Source organism: Sapajus apella, unplaced genomic scaffold (genome assembly GCF_009761245.1).
Source record: "Sapajus apella isolate SASKATOON/1434 unplaced genomic scaffold, GSC_monkey_1.0 scaffold82, whole genome shotgun sequence".
NCBI lineage: Eukaryota > Metazoa > Chordata > Mammalia > Primates > Cebidae > Sapajus > Sapajus apella.
The window spans coordinates 7,633,415-7,647,529 of NW_022437022.1; the positions used below are offsets into that span (position 1 = coordinate 7,633,415).

At 41.5% G+C, this 14,115-nt stretch overlaps 1 protein-coding gene across 3 annotated transcripts in view; it reads right to left on the bottom strand.

The window, feature by feature from the left end:
* Window positions 1–14,115, bottom strand: part of FNDC1 (fibronectin type III domain containing 1) — a 103,233-nt gene that overhangs the window by 66,871 nt on the left and 22,247 nt on the right. Inside the window, exons 2-4 of one of the 3 annotated variants that reach the window (XM_032253164.1) lie at window positions 7,194–7,388; window positions 4,750–4,836; window positions 4,259–4,327 (exon numbers count right to left, since the gene is read on the bottom strand). The exons of 1 other annotated variant lie outside the window; for it this stretch is intronic. In XM_032253164.1, the coding sequence (XP_032109055.1) occupies window positions 4,259–4,327; window positions 4,750–4,836; window positions 7,194–7,388 (351 nt within the window). Of the gene's footprint in view, window positions 1–4,258; window positions 4,328–4,749; window positions 4,837–7,193; window positions 13,125–14,115 lie in introns of those variants that run through there. One more of the 3 variants, XM_032253161.1, reaches the window with a different exon arrangement.

The following is a 14,115-nucleotide window of genomic DNA, read 5'->3' on the forward strand; positions in this document are numbered from 1 at the left end:
AGTAGAGACTGACAGTGTATGTTCAAACACCTAGTTAGTGGACAGGGAGTTCCTGTTTCCTACATGGATTTTACATTAAAGCCCTCAAAAGTTCTTCTTGTTGACTGTTTATGACTCCAGGTTCATTACACACAGCCTGGATGAAGTGAGAAAAGCCACTCAGATGAGCCAGAGCAACTTAGATCAGATCAGCATTTCATCTGTCTCACAAAGCCCAGCCCTCAGCACGGCAGACAGAGAAAGCCAGGTAGCTGGGGGTCCTGGCGGTGCCACGGGCAGAGGCAGAGGCAGCGCTCCAGCAGTGAAGCCACTGAAAGGACAGGGCAACCTGCCTGTGGAGTGTGGTTAGAACGATGGGACCCAGATAAAGTGAAGAAGAAACAGGATGGTGGCAAGTTCTGGACCCTGCAGCTGGGACGGGTCTACAGATCCAAAGTCTGCGACGGTCTGAAATTAAACTCATAACACGAGGGCACTGGGGCAGTGAGAGGATGGTGAACAGATGTGAATTCCACGATTCTAGATTTTGAAAGGGTAAACCCTGTCTCTAACTCCATGAGGGGAATGGCAGTTAGAGCCAGGAGGTGAGAATATCAAATGGGTCTCTGTCATGGATGCCTGGCATGGAGACCCACTATGCACCAAGTGCCTGAAGGTGCTGGATTTAGGGAGCAACCTGGAAGTTGGTGGGTGACCAAGATAAGGAAGGGAATGGCTGGACAACAGGTGAGTGTCACGCAGCATTCACTGGAAATGTCCGAGGAGTAATTGTGGACTCTGTGCGAACTTGAGTCCAAGCTATCATTTGTCCAAAAAAAAGCAAGCATCGTGAACTGAAATATAATGTAAAGAAAAACAAGGCAGAAATCAGACTTTGATTTCAGTACTAGGCCTAGTTTAGGCTCCAAAACTTGAGAAAAGCACAGAGGACTTGATTTTTAGAAAACCTTAAAAATTATTAAACAGATATAATCATATTCAGAACTAAACAGAATCTCACACTGTTTCCCAGATGAAGTTTGACAAAAGCTGACCAACTAGCTGCGCTGAGGCCCTAGGCTGGCAGGTAGCAGAGTGGGGACGTGCCTGTGTCCCTGTCCTGACCCCCAGGGCCTGGCCCTGCACTGCCAGGTTACCCAGATCCTATTATAGAAAACAGTCAAAACAACTTGCAGAAGTCTGCAGAAAAGCTACATAATAGTATTCCAACACATGAACAGCGTTGTGACATCTCTTCCCTGGGGACAGAACAAGAGGATACAGATTTACATCCCAGCCAGCGGGATTCTGCATCAAGTACAAAGGAAGTCTGCCGTGTGAGATGAGCAACACAGGAGGAAGCCACAACTGCCGCCCTCGTGCTGCATTCTCTCAGTCCTGTCATTTTCGGAGTCCCAGGAGGTTTCATATTTGGATGAGTGACCAGTCTGAGAATTACTTAAGTCCTCCCCAACCTCCAGGACTCTCTGGCATGGTCCTCCTCCTCCTCCCCATGTGGCTTCACCCTCACAGTCCCTCACAGTCTCAACTTGCTGCCACCGTCTCATCAGGGTCTCCCAGCCTCCCAAACCCTCATTCCCATCTGCCTATTCTATATTATAGTGCCGTTTATTTTTCAAAGAATTTATGAGTTTGTTATGGGCTTCGTTGTGTCCCTTCTGCCAAATTCATATGTTGAAGTCCTAATATCTGACCATATTCAGAAATAGGGTCTTCAAAGAGGTGAGTTAATATGAGGTCATTAGGGTGGGGCCTCATCCAATTTGACTGGTGACCTTATAAAAAGGAAATCTGGACACACAGATACCAAGGATGCATACTCACAGAGAAAAGGCCATCCAAGGATGCAGCAGAAAGGTGGCCATCTACAAGCCAGGGAGAGAGGCCTCAGGAGAAATCAAGCCTGCCAACACCGGGACCTTGAACTTCTAGACCCAATAATCAAGATAAATAAATTTGTGTTGTTTAAGCCAGCCATTCTGTGGCATTTTGTTATGGCAGCCCCAGCAAACTTATAGACTATATGCATCATTTGGGGCTATTTGTTCATCTTTCTTTCTCATTATAATGTAAGTTTCATTAAGGTCAGCCCTCGTCTATCTTGTATCTCTAGCACCTAGAACTCCGCCTGGAATAAATGAATTAAATAATTAAAGTCCTATTTTTAGGTAAAGACAATTCAGTTGAGATGGCAGTAAGCCTGCAAAAGGGGGCCTTCTGGAATCAGAACTGCAGCATAAAAAAATGGATATTCCTCTAGTTTCTAATAAAACACAGGAAAGACACGAGACCCCATCAGTCGAAGCACTAAAGTGAATTCCTCTGGGCCTTACACCAGGTCCCAGTGCTAATGTCTGCATTTTTGAAGGCAAATTCCTTTCTTTGAATGAAGACAGGGAATTCTGAATACTTATTTTGTTTGGCAAGATTATCATCTATTTAACAATTTGTCAGAATAATAGCAGATCATATTTTCTAAGCCTCATCAAAAGGTTAGGTACATGGTGATCACTGATTGATAATTTCACAACAATTATGATTTTTATTAACAATGAAATGTAGTTTGTGGAGTACTATAACCTGGTATGTGCTTTCTGGATATTCCTAATTTTTTTTCAGTTCTGCTTTATATTATATGCTTCAAGTGGTTTGAGCCAGCAATTTCTTCTGATATCTTTTTTTAGTCATCATGTATGACAAATGAAACATCATGTGTTATAGCAGAGTGCTTTAACCAGGGCCTACAAAGCCTCCTGCAGAGAGAAGTTCAATAATCTGACAGTACGTACAACCAGTAATGAGCTGGAACACGGCTGCCTGATCCCTGGACCCCAGGGCTTCTGCTTGCTCACTCACAAAGGTTACAGACTTGTGTGCACATACACTACTAAAGAGGGCATAAGAAGTGAATTACTTCTGACGAAGCAAGAAAATCACTTGTTCTAAAGCTACTGTCATTCAAAAAACTTTATCAGGAAGGATGCATACATAAAACGCTTATTTAAAACACAAAATGTAAGATTCAAATGCAAAGCACAAACATCCATCAGTAAAAGATTCATGTGTGTCTGTTTCAGTGTGTGTCTTAAGGGGTAAACAACCTCTGAAAAAAAACAGCTTTTCTTCTTTTGCACACTTGCTAGGTGTGGTAACGTGTTGACCATTTGGCTGTCAGTATTTGCATGGTTTGATGCCCGGCCTCCTGCTCTTCTCTCTGCTAAACCTCAGCCACTCATGTGCTCTCTGCTTTAACTCTTGCCCCAGAGCATGACTCCTAAATCCATATCTCATTCTTACTTCCCTCTTCCAACTTCCATTCTCTCTTCACAAATCATCTACAAGACATTTCCATTGCAACACCTCGCAGTCACTCGAACAAGGACACTTAGCCTCTCCCCAAAAGCCAGTTTTCCTTTCTGATTGTTTTATTCTTCCGCCCCCTTTTCATATAGCATGCATCCTTTGAAAACCACCTACACCCATCAAATCTGGTCTGAAAAGGAGATAAATGTCCTTGGTTTCATCATACTCACCTTTCTGTCAACAGTAACACCAGATTGACATATTTAAACACATAACACATGAAAATAAAACATAGCTCTTCACCATACTGCCTTTGAGATATTATTACCCAACTGTACTCTGAAATAGCTGCATTCATTTTACATTATTTTTTCATCATCAATTAAATATATTCAAGAAACACACAAGAAATGTCAACACTTTTCTCAGTAATTAAACAATATGACCAGACAACATCAACATCCAAATGAGAAAACAAACAGATACACAAATATGGAGCAGAGATGGAAGGTAGGTCATCTAACATATCACACAATATCCCAAGGTCGTAAGAAAAAAGCAAGACTTGAAGCAACATGTTAGCCCATAAAAGCCACTATTTTGTGGGGGCCCCATTCATGGATTCACAGGTAGAAGAGCTATAAATATCCTGAGCGGGTCAGTACTGCCATCTCAACCACCATATTTGCCTGTGAAGAGGGCGACAATATCCCCAGATGTAGACGCAGACACCTCCCCACATGAGAACATGAAAGAACGGTGAACAGTAAGCAACACTGGTTACAGTCTAGTTCATCAGATGCAGAACAGATAGACCAAGACTGTGGCGTGTGTTAGTTTAGCGATGGGAACTCGATGAAAGTTTGTAAGCACATGTGTGTGACGGAAGCACAACTCTCTCGCGAGACGTTGCTTCAGTGGAAACATGAATCTGACATGAAGGAGCAAGGAGTACCTGTGACGGTCTCATTAAATGGTCCTGGACCCTTAATGGGAAAACCATCAATCTTGATCCATTCACCTCCTAAATTAGGGAAATGCAACTTGATAGTTAGAAATGAGGACCATTGGGATTTCCACATTTCAGTGCATCCATAATGTGTAATTAAATGATCTTTTCAACAATCTTCAAAAGAATCTGCTCAGCCCATATTAGTGACTCGACTCCTCAGCTTTATGGGCAATACATATTTTTGGTCTTTTACACATGGTTGATTCAAAACATCTGGATGAAATGCTAATAATCTACATTAAAACTATTTTAAAAGAAAGGATAAGTCTCTTCCACTTTTCAGTCTGTCAGCTTGCTATACAAGTCTAAAAAGTCCTTACTCAGAAATTATTTAATAACTCTAGATTTACTGGAAGAAGCAAGGGAAGCAAGAAGGGATGTCTCTCTCAATCTAAGTAACAACACTACAGCCTCTGATTCCAGATAAGACTTACCAGGTGGGCTTTCAGCTCTGTAAACAGGACGGCTCACTCCACTGTGGTTTTCTGCAGTAAGCAGCACAAAGTACACTACCCCCGGCTCTGAAACATATGGTTCATATCAAGCCACTGATTCAGATCTCCAAGAATGACACAGTTTCACTCACTCACCATGAATAACCATCTTCCTTATACCAGTTATAAGCAAATACAAAACTCCAAATTAAGTGACAAGTATAATGATAGATGTCTCTTTTTTAAAATTAAAATCACTAACATTCTTCTCATGCAACTAAAAACCACATGACCCAAAGAATATAAACTTTATTTTATACAAAGCACATGCTATCTGTAATAAACCTGGAGTCATAAACAGTCAACAAAAAGAGCTTTTGAGGGCTTTAATGTGAAATCCATGTAGGAAACAGGAACTCCCTGTCCACTAACTAGGTGTTTGAACATACACTGTCAGTCTCTACTAATAATCTTTCCCCATTAGAGGCTCCAAATGAAAATCTCCAGAAAATAATGAGAAATGTCAATGAAATTCATAAAATTTAACATATGGGAAATCTTCACCACAGTGCATAAAGCTTCACAAAATTTTCTGTTTTTCACAATAAAACGTTCCCTTTACTGTGTCTGCAGGTTGTTTTTGACCATTCCAACAAAAAGCTAGAAAATATATATTTCCTAGAGTCTTAGAAATGCTAATCTTGACATAACTGGGCTTCAATCTTGACTTTCATCTAGGGGTCAAGGCCCAATAACAGAGGTCGCTTAGGCTGCGCTCCTAAAGTTGATGGGATGGAAAGGAAACCAAGACCCATGTTATGGGGGAGTGCACCCTGAAAGTGCAGCTTTGCAAAGTAAAACTCTGTGAGTGCTGGGTTTCCTGACAATGAATCATTCTCTCGTGACAGGTAAGTGGGGTGCCAATTCCTTGAAGAGATGAAAGTCTGTGGGTATTTCAGGGGATGAGGTTTGGAGAGGTGAGAGTTAGTTCTGTCAAAGGTCATAATGACAATGACATGTCTCAAAGCAGGGAGCATTGCTGTAACAAAATTTCACTAGTTCTCAAACCGGAGGCCCAGGAACAAAAGCCTGGCTGACACCCTCTGGGATGTCTGCTGTGATCAAGACTGGTGTGACTTCTACCTCACTGTGGCAGGGCCTGGTGGCATTTGGGGTTTGGCATGACAGGCCAGGCTAATTGGGAAATGGCCTGGGGTCAGGCAGAATGCAAAATCATGCTTCGCCAGACACTTTCTCTCTTTACTCTGAGCTTGTTTGTATTTCAAAGACATTTAATCCACATGTGTTTGATTCCCATTCAGTTAACTCATCAGAAAGTTGTCTGGGAGATACTATTTGTTTTCTAGTGAGCTCTATGACTCTCTTTTCACATGTTTTCCTTCTCTGCAGCCATCATAACAACTCAAGGTTTGAGCAAGCAAATATGATCTGCTCATGCCTTTGATCTGATAGAATCTCCATTTAACCTCACAGCTGGACTTAGAGAGCCAGGGTGATGTAAAAGAGATTCAAGGAAATGGACATTTAGCTGAAGCCATGAGGAAAGGAATCTGTCTTCCTTCATCTCCCTTTTATACACTTCCTGCTCTGTTACCCAGGGAGTGTGATGTCAAGTGCAGGAGGTGGAGAAGGAGTAAGTGTGGTCATCTGTGGTCAGGTGAACAAAGCTGAGGGGCCCTCAGCTGATCATGATCCACTAAAGGATCAAAGTGCTAAGGTGGCACAAGGGGAGACCTGTTTCCTAAATGTCAACTTCTGTTCTTTCCTTATGATCCATCTTAATGACATGGGGCAAGAGTCAATGGGGCTTTAGTTTCCTGGAATCAAAAAGTAGAAGACAGAGGATTCAGACGCAGCTCAAACCTAAGCCCAAAACCAACTACATCTGCACTTGTAAGACAAAATATATTGAGGCAAGCTCTCAAATATTCCAAACCTTCAGAATCAAGTTAAAATCAAATTTAAATAGGGCAAAGTGATACATCTTTAACCAGACGTGGCTAGGCATAAGATATTCCACATTTACAGGGACATACAGCTTGCCCAATCCCTGTTTATAAAATGGCATATAAGTTAGAAGTCCCTAGGTCAGCTCGCTTGTCTAGCAGTCAAATTTCTGTGAAGTAAAAATGATCAATCTACTTTCCAAGAGCACATTCAGAAACTAAAAATTATCTGCTGCATCAGTTTGGAGACAGAAACACTTGAGTTCACATGCATGGATGGGGAAGCCCAAGTGCCCAATGCCAGCTGTCAATCAGCAGCCTCCCATGAGAGTCTCAGAACTCAGTTCTCTATTCCCAAAGAACTGCAAGGGACCTTGAGCCAAGCCATGGGTTGTCTCATAGTCATCCTGAGAATGCAACTGAGAACATTGGTGCACAGTTAATTCTGACTGGGAACAAGATCAGAGTGTCACTTACCCACATCCTCAATAAGGAAGGAGTATGTCTCCGCATTCACCTTGATGTATTTAAGACTTTTCAGTGACTTCCCATAGGCAATGTTGTAATGCTCCACAGGTCTACTGGTAGCATCTTTGGGTGGGTCCCATGTGACTTTCAGGCCCATTTTAGTGGACAGCAGTTTCACGTGCCTTGGCTTCAGTGGGTGGTCAACTATGTAAACAGCGCAACTATCAACTCATGGCAATAACAGATTGGGAGAATGAATTTTTTTAATCTTCTTTGATATTGTTAGGAAGACAGTAAATGACGTTTAAGCAGTATGATCCGAAAGACTTTAAGTACAGTCATGTATTTGCACAGCATTACAGTATAGCAACAAAACAAATATACCAAACCCACAAGGCTTCATGCATTTCGGATAACTGTGGGTGGTAAATTTAAACCAAAAAGGGAACAGATCAAAATAAACTCTAGGCATTGTCTGGTTTAATTACATTGCCTCGCTTGTGCAAGAATAACAAATTAGTAATTTGCCATATTCTCCGGTAGCATTATATAGTAAATAAGTTAGTATGTTGTGTGATACAGTTGGACAATCTTTAAAATACCTCTGAGAAAACAACGTAAAACTGTCCTGCTTAAGAAGAATATCCGTTGTATTCTAAGTGAGATAACAAAAGCATTCATTTCCACAAAGAAAACAAACCAAGATCATCAACAGCGTAAAGGTGCAGTAAAACTCCAGTTCTATCTGCATGTATCTAATTTAAATGTTTCCATATTTTGTTCCAGAAGAAAAACAAGTTAGTACAAAGTACAACCACATTTTTATCTTGAGTTATGAGGGTCCAAAGAAATTCTCTTCATTTCCAAAATTACTAAAATGAAACATAACATTTTGTCAAACAAAATCTCTCAGCTCACGATGTAACTGATATTGTAATTCAATATAATATAACTGTATGCAAAATATTCAGGCAACAGTCAAACAAATCTGGGGCAAACCTGGAACTGAAACTGACTATTGAGTAAAGCAAGGCATGCTGCAGGAAAGAAAAAAGGAACCTAAAAACAAAACCAACAACCTTTAAACTTAGTAACAATTAAGAAAAACACATCTGAGGTCTCAGAGAAGAAGAAAATGAGAGTGTTGTGTGATGACACATGTGTGCGTTAGTATGTGATTTTAATATTGGATGAAAATTCTGAACAGAATAAACATAGAGAATTCTAACGCACATCACTCTTTCCAAAATTGCCCATTGCCTCTGGAGTAAGAAGATTAGCATGGGAAAGAGCTCGTTAGAGAAATGCAAGGGATAAAAGAAGAGTATGAATTTGAGGATTTTGAAGCATTAGAGAAAGAATGTCTATTTTGGAGACAAAAGCATGATATTAGGCTATGGACACAGACAAAAATCCACAAAGCATTCCCCCCCAACTCTAGAGGTGAAGTTCCTGTAGACCTGTGAGGGAGAAATCACAGGTTAAGTAGCCTCATGCTCTCTGGGAAATTTTGAGTTGGGAAAGACTATGAAGACACCAATCACTTTCTGGGCATTTAAAATTAGCAATCGTGATTACTCTTCTCTAATTTTCATTTACGTTTCCTTACCTACAAGCAACTTCAGCAGCAATCATTCCCAGGAATCCAACATTTCACACTGACCAAAAGGTGTGTAGAAGCAAAATAAGATATTCGAAAACTGCAAATGGAAGCTCATGGTTGAGTGTTTCTCCCAAGAAAATGAATGAATGAATATACAAAATCGCATTGTTCTTTACAGTTTAATTCCAAATATCCCTCAGTAAAAGTGAGATCTTGAACAGACATTCTAAAATGTGAGAACTGTGAAACCCAAATACTGTCACATTTTCTACCAGGCACTTGTGATTCAGTCAGTACACAGCTATTTAGGCCAGAACATGATTTACTTTTATTACTGACATGTGAAAAGAGCAATTTGTAAATCTGTTCATTGTTCTTCCCTGTAATACCTTGCGTTTATCCTTGGACACAGCACAGAATAATTTCTAACTCACATAAGAATCCGCATTTCAAATGGATGCACCAGCCCAACGTAAGGAGAGCCATTCAAACCCATCAAAAAGCTCTGATAAGACGAGCAGGGTAAAGAAGGGAAAGGGGAAATTACCTCTGGTTGCCACAATCTCATGCACACCATTTCATTTGCTCACTCCACCAGTGTCCAAGTGTGTCCGCACATGACCGTTTGTTCTCCTCTCACCAAACACCAAATACCATCAAATTCTGTGTCTCAATAACTGCCTGGGCCAGCATTCGCATGTTAAGAAAAGGGCCACATGATGCAGATTTAGCCTAAAACATGAAAATGGGAACCTGAAATGAATGGGAAACGGGCTCATGGAGAGTCCACCATGTGCTCACTGTTCTAAGCACCTAAAGTTACACTACAAGAGGAGCTCACAACACACACTCCCGGGAAATACATCCTCCTCTAGATTACAGATGAGGAAATCGAGGCCGGAACAGAGAGGGTGGGTGAATTGCCCAGAGTCACACAGCTGTACCAGGGATGGAGCCAACCACAAGCAAGGCTTTATCCAACTCCAAAGCCCAGCTTTGCCAGAGGCTCATGGGCCCTCAGAATTGGTCTCTTATCAATGATCAATGACCATATCCACAGAAACATACAATCCTAAAAGGACCTCCAGACTGTTTACCACTCCCACCACCCTCCGCCCCACCTTCCCCCACCATCTTCCTCTCTTCGGGGCACTCTTCCTCCCTACTCACACAATCACTTCACCTTGTGCTGCATGTCCTCATCGTCCCCTCTCTCTGGAAGGAATGGAATAAGTGAGTGATGTTTGCTGTCAGGAACATTTGCATTCTTATGACAAAACTTTAAACCACAGGAGTGACTTTCTAATAATGACTATTTAAGCCTTAGAGAGTTACCTAATGAAGGTTGTTTTTTATCATAAAGGCCTTTGGGGGACCCTGAAACCAAACCTTACAGGCAACCTTATGGTCAATCTCCTTATAAAGATCAATCCTGAATTTAAGGTTCTTGAAATGCCTTAGGCCAAATACCATGAACCCTTCCACCCACCCACCGCAACACACACTGGGCCAGTTAAACAACGCGCTCGACTTGATAAGGAAATATTTTCATTTCCTGGACTCCCATCGACTTTGATCTTAAAATTGATTCATTGTTGGTGCTTCATGCCTAACTTGTCCATGCCTAACTCAGGGAGACCTGGACAAAAAGATAAACAGGAGGCCCACATAAAAAGCAATCCCGCCCATCATTCCAGCCCTGCCTCTCACCCCCGTGCCTCAGCTCTGAGTGGAGTCACTAAACCAGTGTCTAACTAAGGAACAATCATTTCAGCAAATGCAAATCAATGTGCATGAGCTCAGATTGACGGAAAACTTATTCTTGGGGTTAGAAGTATGACAGTTCGTTCTATTCCTGATCACTGTTTTGAAGGTCTCATGAGTGCAATCCTTCAATGTGAAATAAAGGTACAAGGAATGTGAATGTGGTTTCAGGTTCTGTTGGTTGCATTCTGAGGTCTAGGTTGTGGAATCAGCACTCCGAGAGCACCAAGATGAAATATGACAAAGTGAGTCCTTATTTATTTTTAAGAATCCTTAGAAACTTGAAACAGACCATCCTCTCTGCTAGACAAACGAATCATAGAATCTTTGTAATCATATACAATATTCTCATCTAAGGAAGACGATACTGGATACATTCTTTAAAGCTATCTATCCCATCCACTGTGCCTCCAAAGAAAAAGGACAAACCCAAACATCAGTTCAACAGGAATTATATAGTCCAACAGAGGGAACACTGGGAGGTAACTTCACAGTCCCTGCAAGACAGGTAGGGCCATGACAAGCTGTTTTTTATCTTCACAGGATCCAAAATGAGGAAATGAGCTTAAGTTGCAGCCTAAGGGACTTGGGTTAAATAAAAAGAATTTCCTGTCTGTGTCCTTCCTCATTCAAGGCTGTCTTTCAGCGGAGACAGATGGTAAGATGCTCCAGACAGAAGAAGAAACCCAGTAAGAGCCTGCTACGACTCCAAAAATTTCATAACACTGCAAAATCATTTCCAAAGTTCATACCAGTAAGCTTTATTCAGATTTAAGAATGTTTTTCTAGGGACTGAGTGGCCAAATACTATTTTGGTGGTCTTTCAGACACCCAGCAATTGCCAGCCTAGACACTTCTGCACCATGGCTCCCATAGGGAATATGACCTCTACTGGTTTGCTGAAGAATGAAAAGTAAGGGCATGGTCAGCAACTAGATTTCTTACTTTGGTCTAGCACCAACTCCTGGTCTTATCCAAAAGAGCCCAGGGAGGCCAGCTTGGTTCAAGGGTCAAAGTATGGATCCATGACTGTTCTTAGATAGATGGGCTCCAAGATTCCAATGGCTCTGCAGTGTCTGTCCTTGAAGGGTCTTCGGCTTGCACAGACAGACCTCCAGAGATTTCCCCAGGGCTGCTGACACACTGAGTCCAGAACGAAGCCTGAGTCCAGAGGTAGGTCCCTGGGCCAACCTGACCAACATCTGCAGGGTCTGTTCATCAGAGTGGACAGGGCACCATATCTCACCTGCCCCTTCCTCACCTTCTCACTTAGTGCAGCCCACACACTTGGTGCTCACTTAAATGGTTTATGGGTTAAAGGAAAAGATGTCAGATCACCGAGATCAACCCAGGAGTCTCCAAAGACCATGCCTACAAGTCATGAAGACCACGAAATGCCTTCAAGGACCATGAACCTCCAGCAAGTGACATCTATGGAGAGTATATGCTCCATCTAAGGTACAATTCAGTTTAGGTTCCTGCTGACAAAAAGAAATTCAGACAAAAAGTGTCCAGGCTCCACATTGTCAGACATTCTGAGATTTTTTCCTAAGAAGCTAAAAACTCTGATTTTTGTGTGAAAACTCCCAATTGTATATTAATTGGTGATTAACTCCATTTAAAAACACACACACACTGTATAAGAACACACACATACACACGAGCTGGCCAGACTCAGTCCACTGGCGGCCAGTTAGTGACCTCTACCTTGACCCCAGACCTCTACTTTGATCCTTTAGTTGCTGTCCCAGACAACATCCTCATGTCCAATTTCAATTCAGAGACTCTATGAATCTGGGTCCATGAGGAAAGTCTATAAATCAAGATGAAAGCTAGTCTGGAGAGGAACTAGAGTGATCCCGGCCCCTAAGGGCATCAGGTACAGATCCGTCCAAGAAATCACATCACAGTGCCAGGCCTTCTTCCCTCCCTCAAGAGACTGCAAGACTCTGAAAAAGCTGTCCTGGGCTCCAAAAAGTAGGGAGACGCGTCCCAGGAAGCCTTCAGGGAGAGGAGTGTGGGATGCTACACAGGTTTCAACTATCAGCAAAACCGTTGACTTCTGCATGTCTAATTCTGGCCTAACCATTCCAGACCAAAATTCCCCTACTGTCTTTATGGTCCAACATGAGTTTCAGACTGAATATATTCAGAATGAAAATCAATATCCAATTATTAAAATGTTGGTTCAGACCTCACCACCTGTCCAAGCACCTGAATTAGATGTTCAGAGTCATCCGTCAGTGTCCAGGCATATCCATGGTGGACGAAAATAAACATGCTTCCTCTCAAGGGAACTCTATCAAGCGCTATTTCTCAGAATTAAGAGAAGGAAGGTTCAGAATCAGTTAATAAAGTGAATCAATGGTAAAAACAATGCCACAATGACACAATTCATAGAGAAATTATGCTGAGAAAACTGATTTGAAATAGTAACCGAAACTTTCTGGATTAAAAGCATTACTTTTGCTCTTGGTTTTGTTTCCATTTTTTTTTTAATCACATATAGTTACTTCATTAAGTTCTCAAGGTAAAAGGAAAAAGATGAATGGATGGTAGGTTTCAGAGTGGGGCAGGGGCAGTCATAAGAGCATGACATGGCTGGGCATGGTGGCTCATGTCTGTAATCCCAGCACTTTGGGAGGCTGCAGCAGGTGGATCACCTGAGCCCAGGAGTTTGAGACCAGTCTGGGGCAACATGATGAAACCCCATTTCTATAATAAAAAAAAAAAATTCGCTGGGCATGGTGTCGTGCACCTGTAGTCCCAGCTACATGGGAGGCTGAGGCGGGAGCATTGCTTGAGCCTGGGAGGGCAGGATGCAGTGAGCTATGATTTCTCATTGAACCACCCCACCCCAGAGTGAGAGAGACAGAGACTTATTCTGTCACCCTGTCAAAAAAAAAAAAAAAAGAAAGAAAGAAAAAGAGCACAATTAATCTAGGGAGAAACAAAGAAAAAAACATCTTCTATCAGGCACAAGTCCCTTGAATATGCTCCATTTTAACTCCGAAACTCACTGATTTTAGCCAAATGTGCTACAGCACTGAAAGTGCTGGCTCAGAGTCAGCATTCAATAAATACTGGGTGAATAAATGAATACTTTAAGTTTGATTTACAGTTAATCTACCATTTAGAAACACCTTCAATAAATATTAGGTGAGTGAACTAATACTTTAAGTTTGATTTACAGTCAGTCTACTATTTACAAACAAAATAGCAGCTGATAAACATGCTTACATTTTTAACTTCTGTGATTGCACTGAAATAGTGCTTACCACTCACATAATTATTGTAGATAAGAAGCCAAAATCCACAAATGAGGTAGAAAAATCCACTAATAAAATGTTGAATAAGTAACCAAATATTTTCTGAGACAATGGGTAATGGAACAGTTGCATGAAAAACAAATGCTATTTCTTCTTTGATTTTTCTACCAAGTGTTTCCTGGAGAAAATTATTCAAGTAACTAAAAATCCATTTGATTTGATTTGAAAATCAAGTCTTCAAAAATAGATTTGAGTTCTCTTTGGATCTCATAACTCCTGGTCCCACCGTACTTAC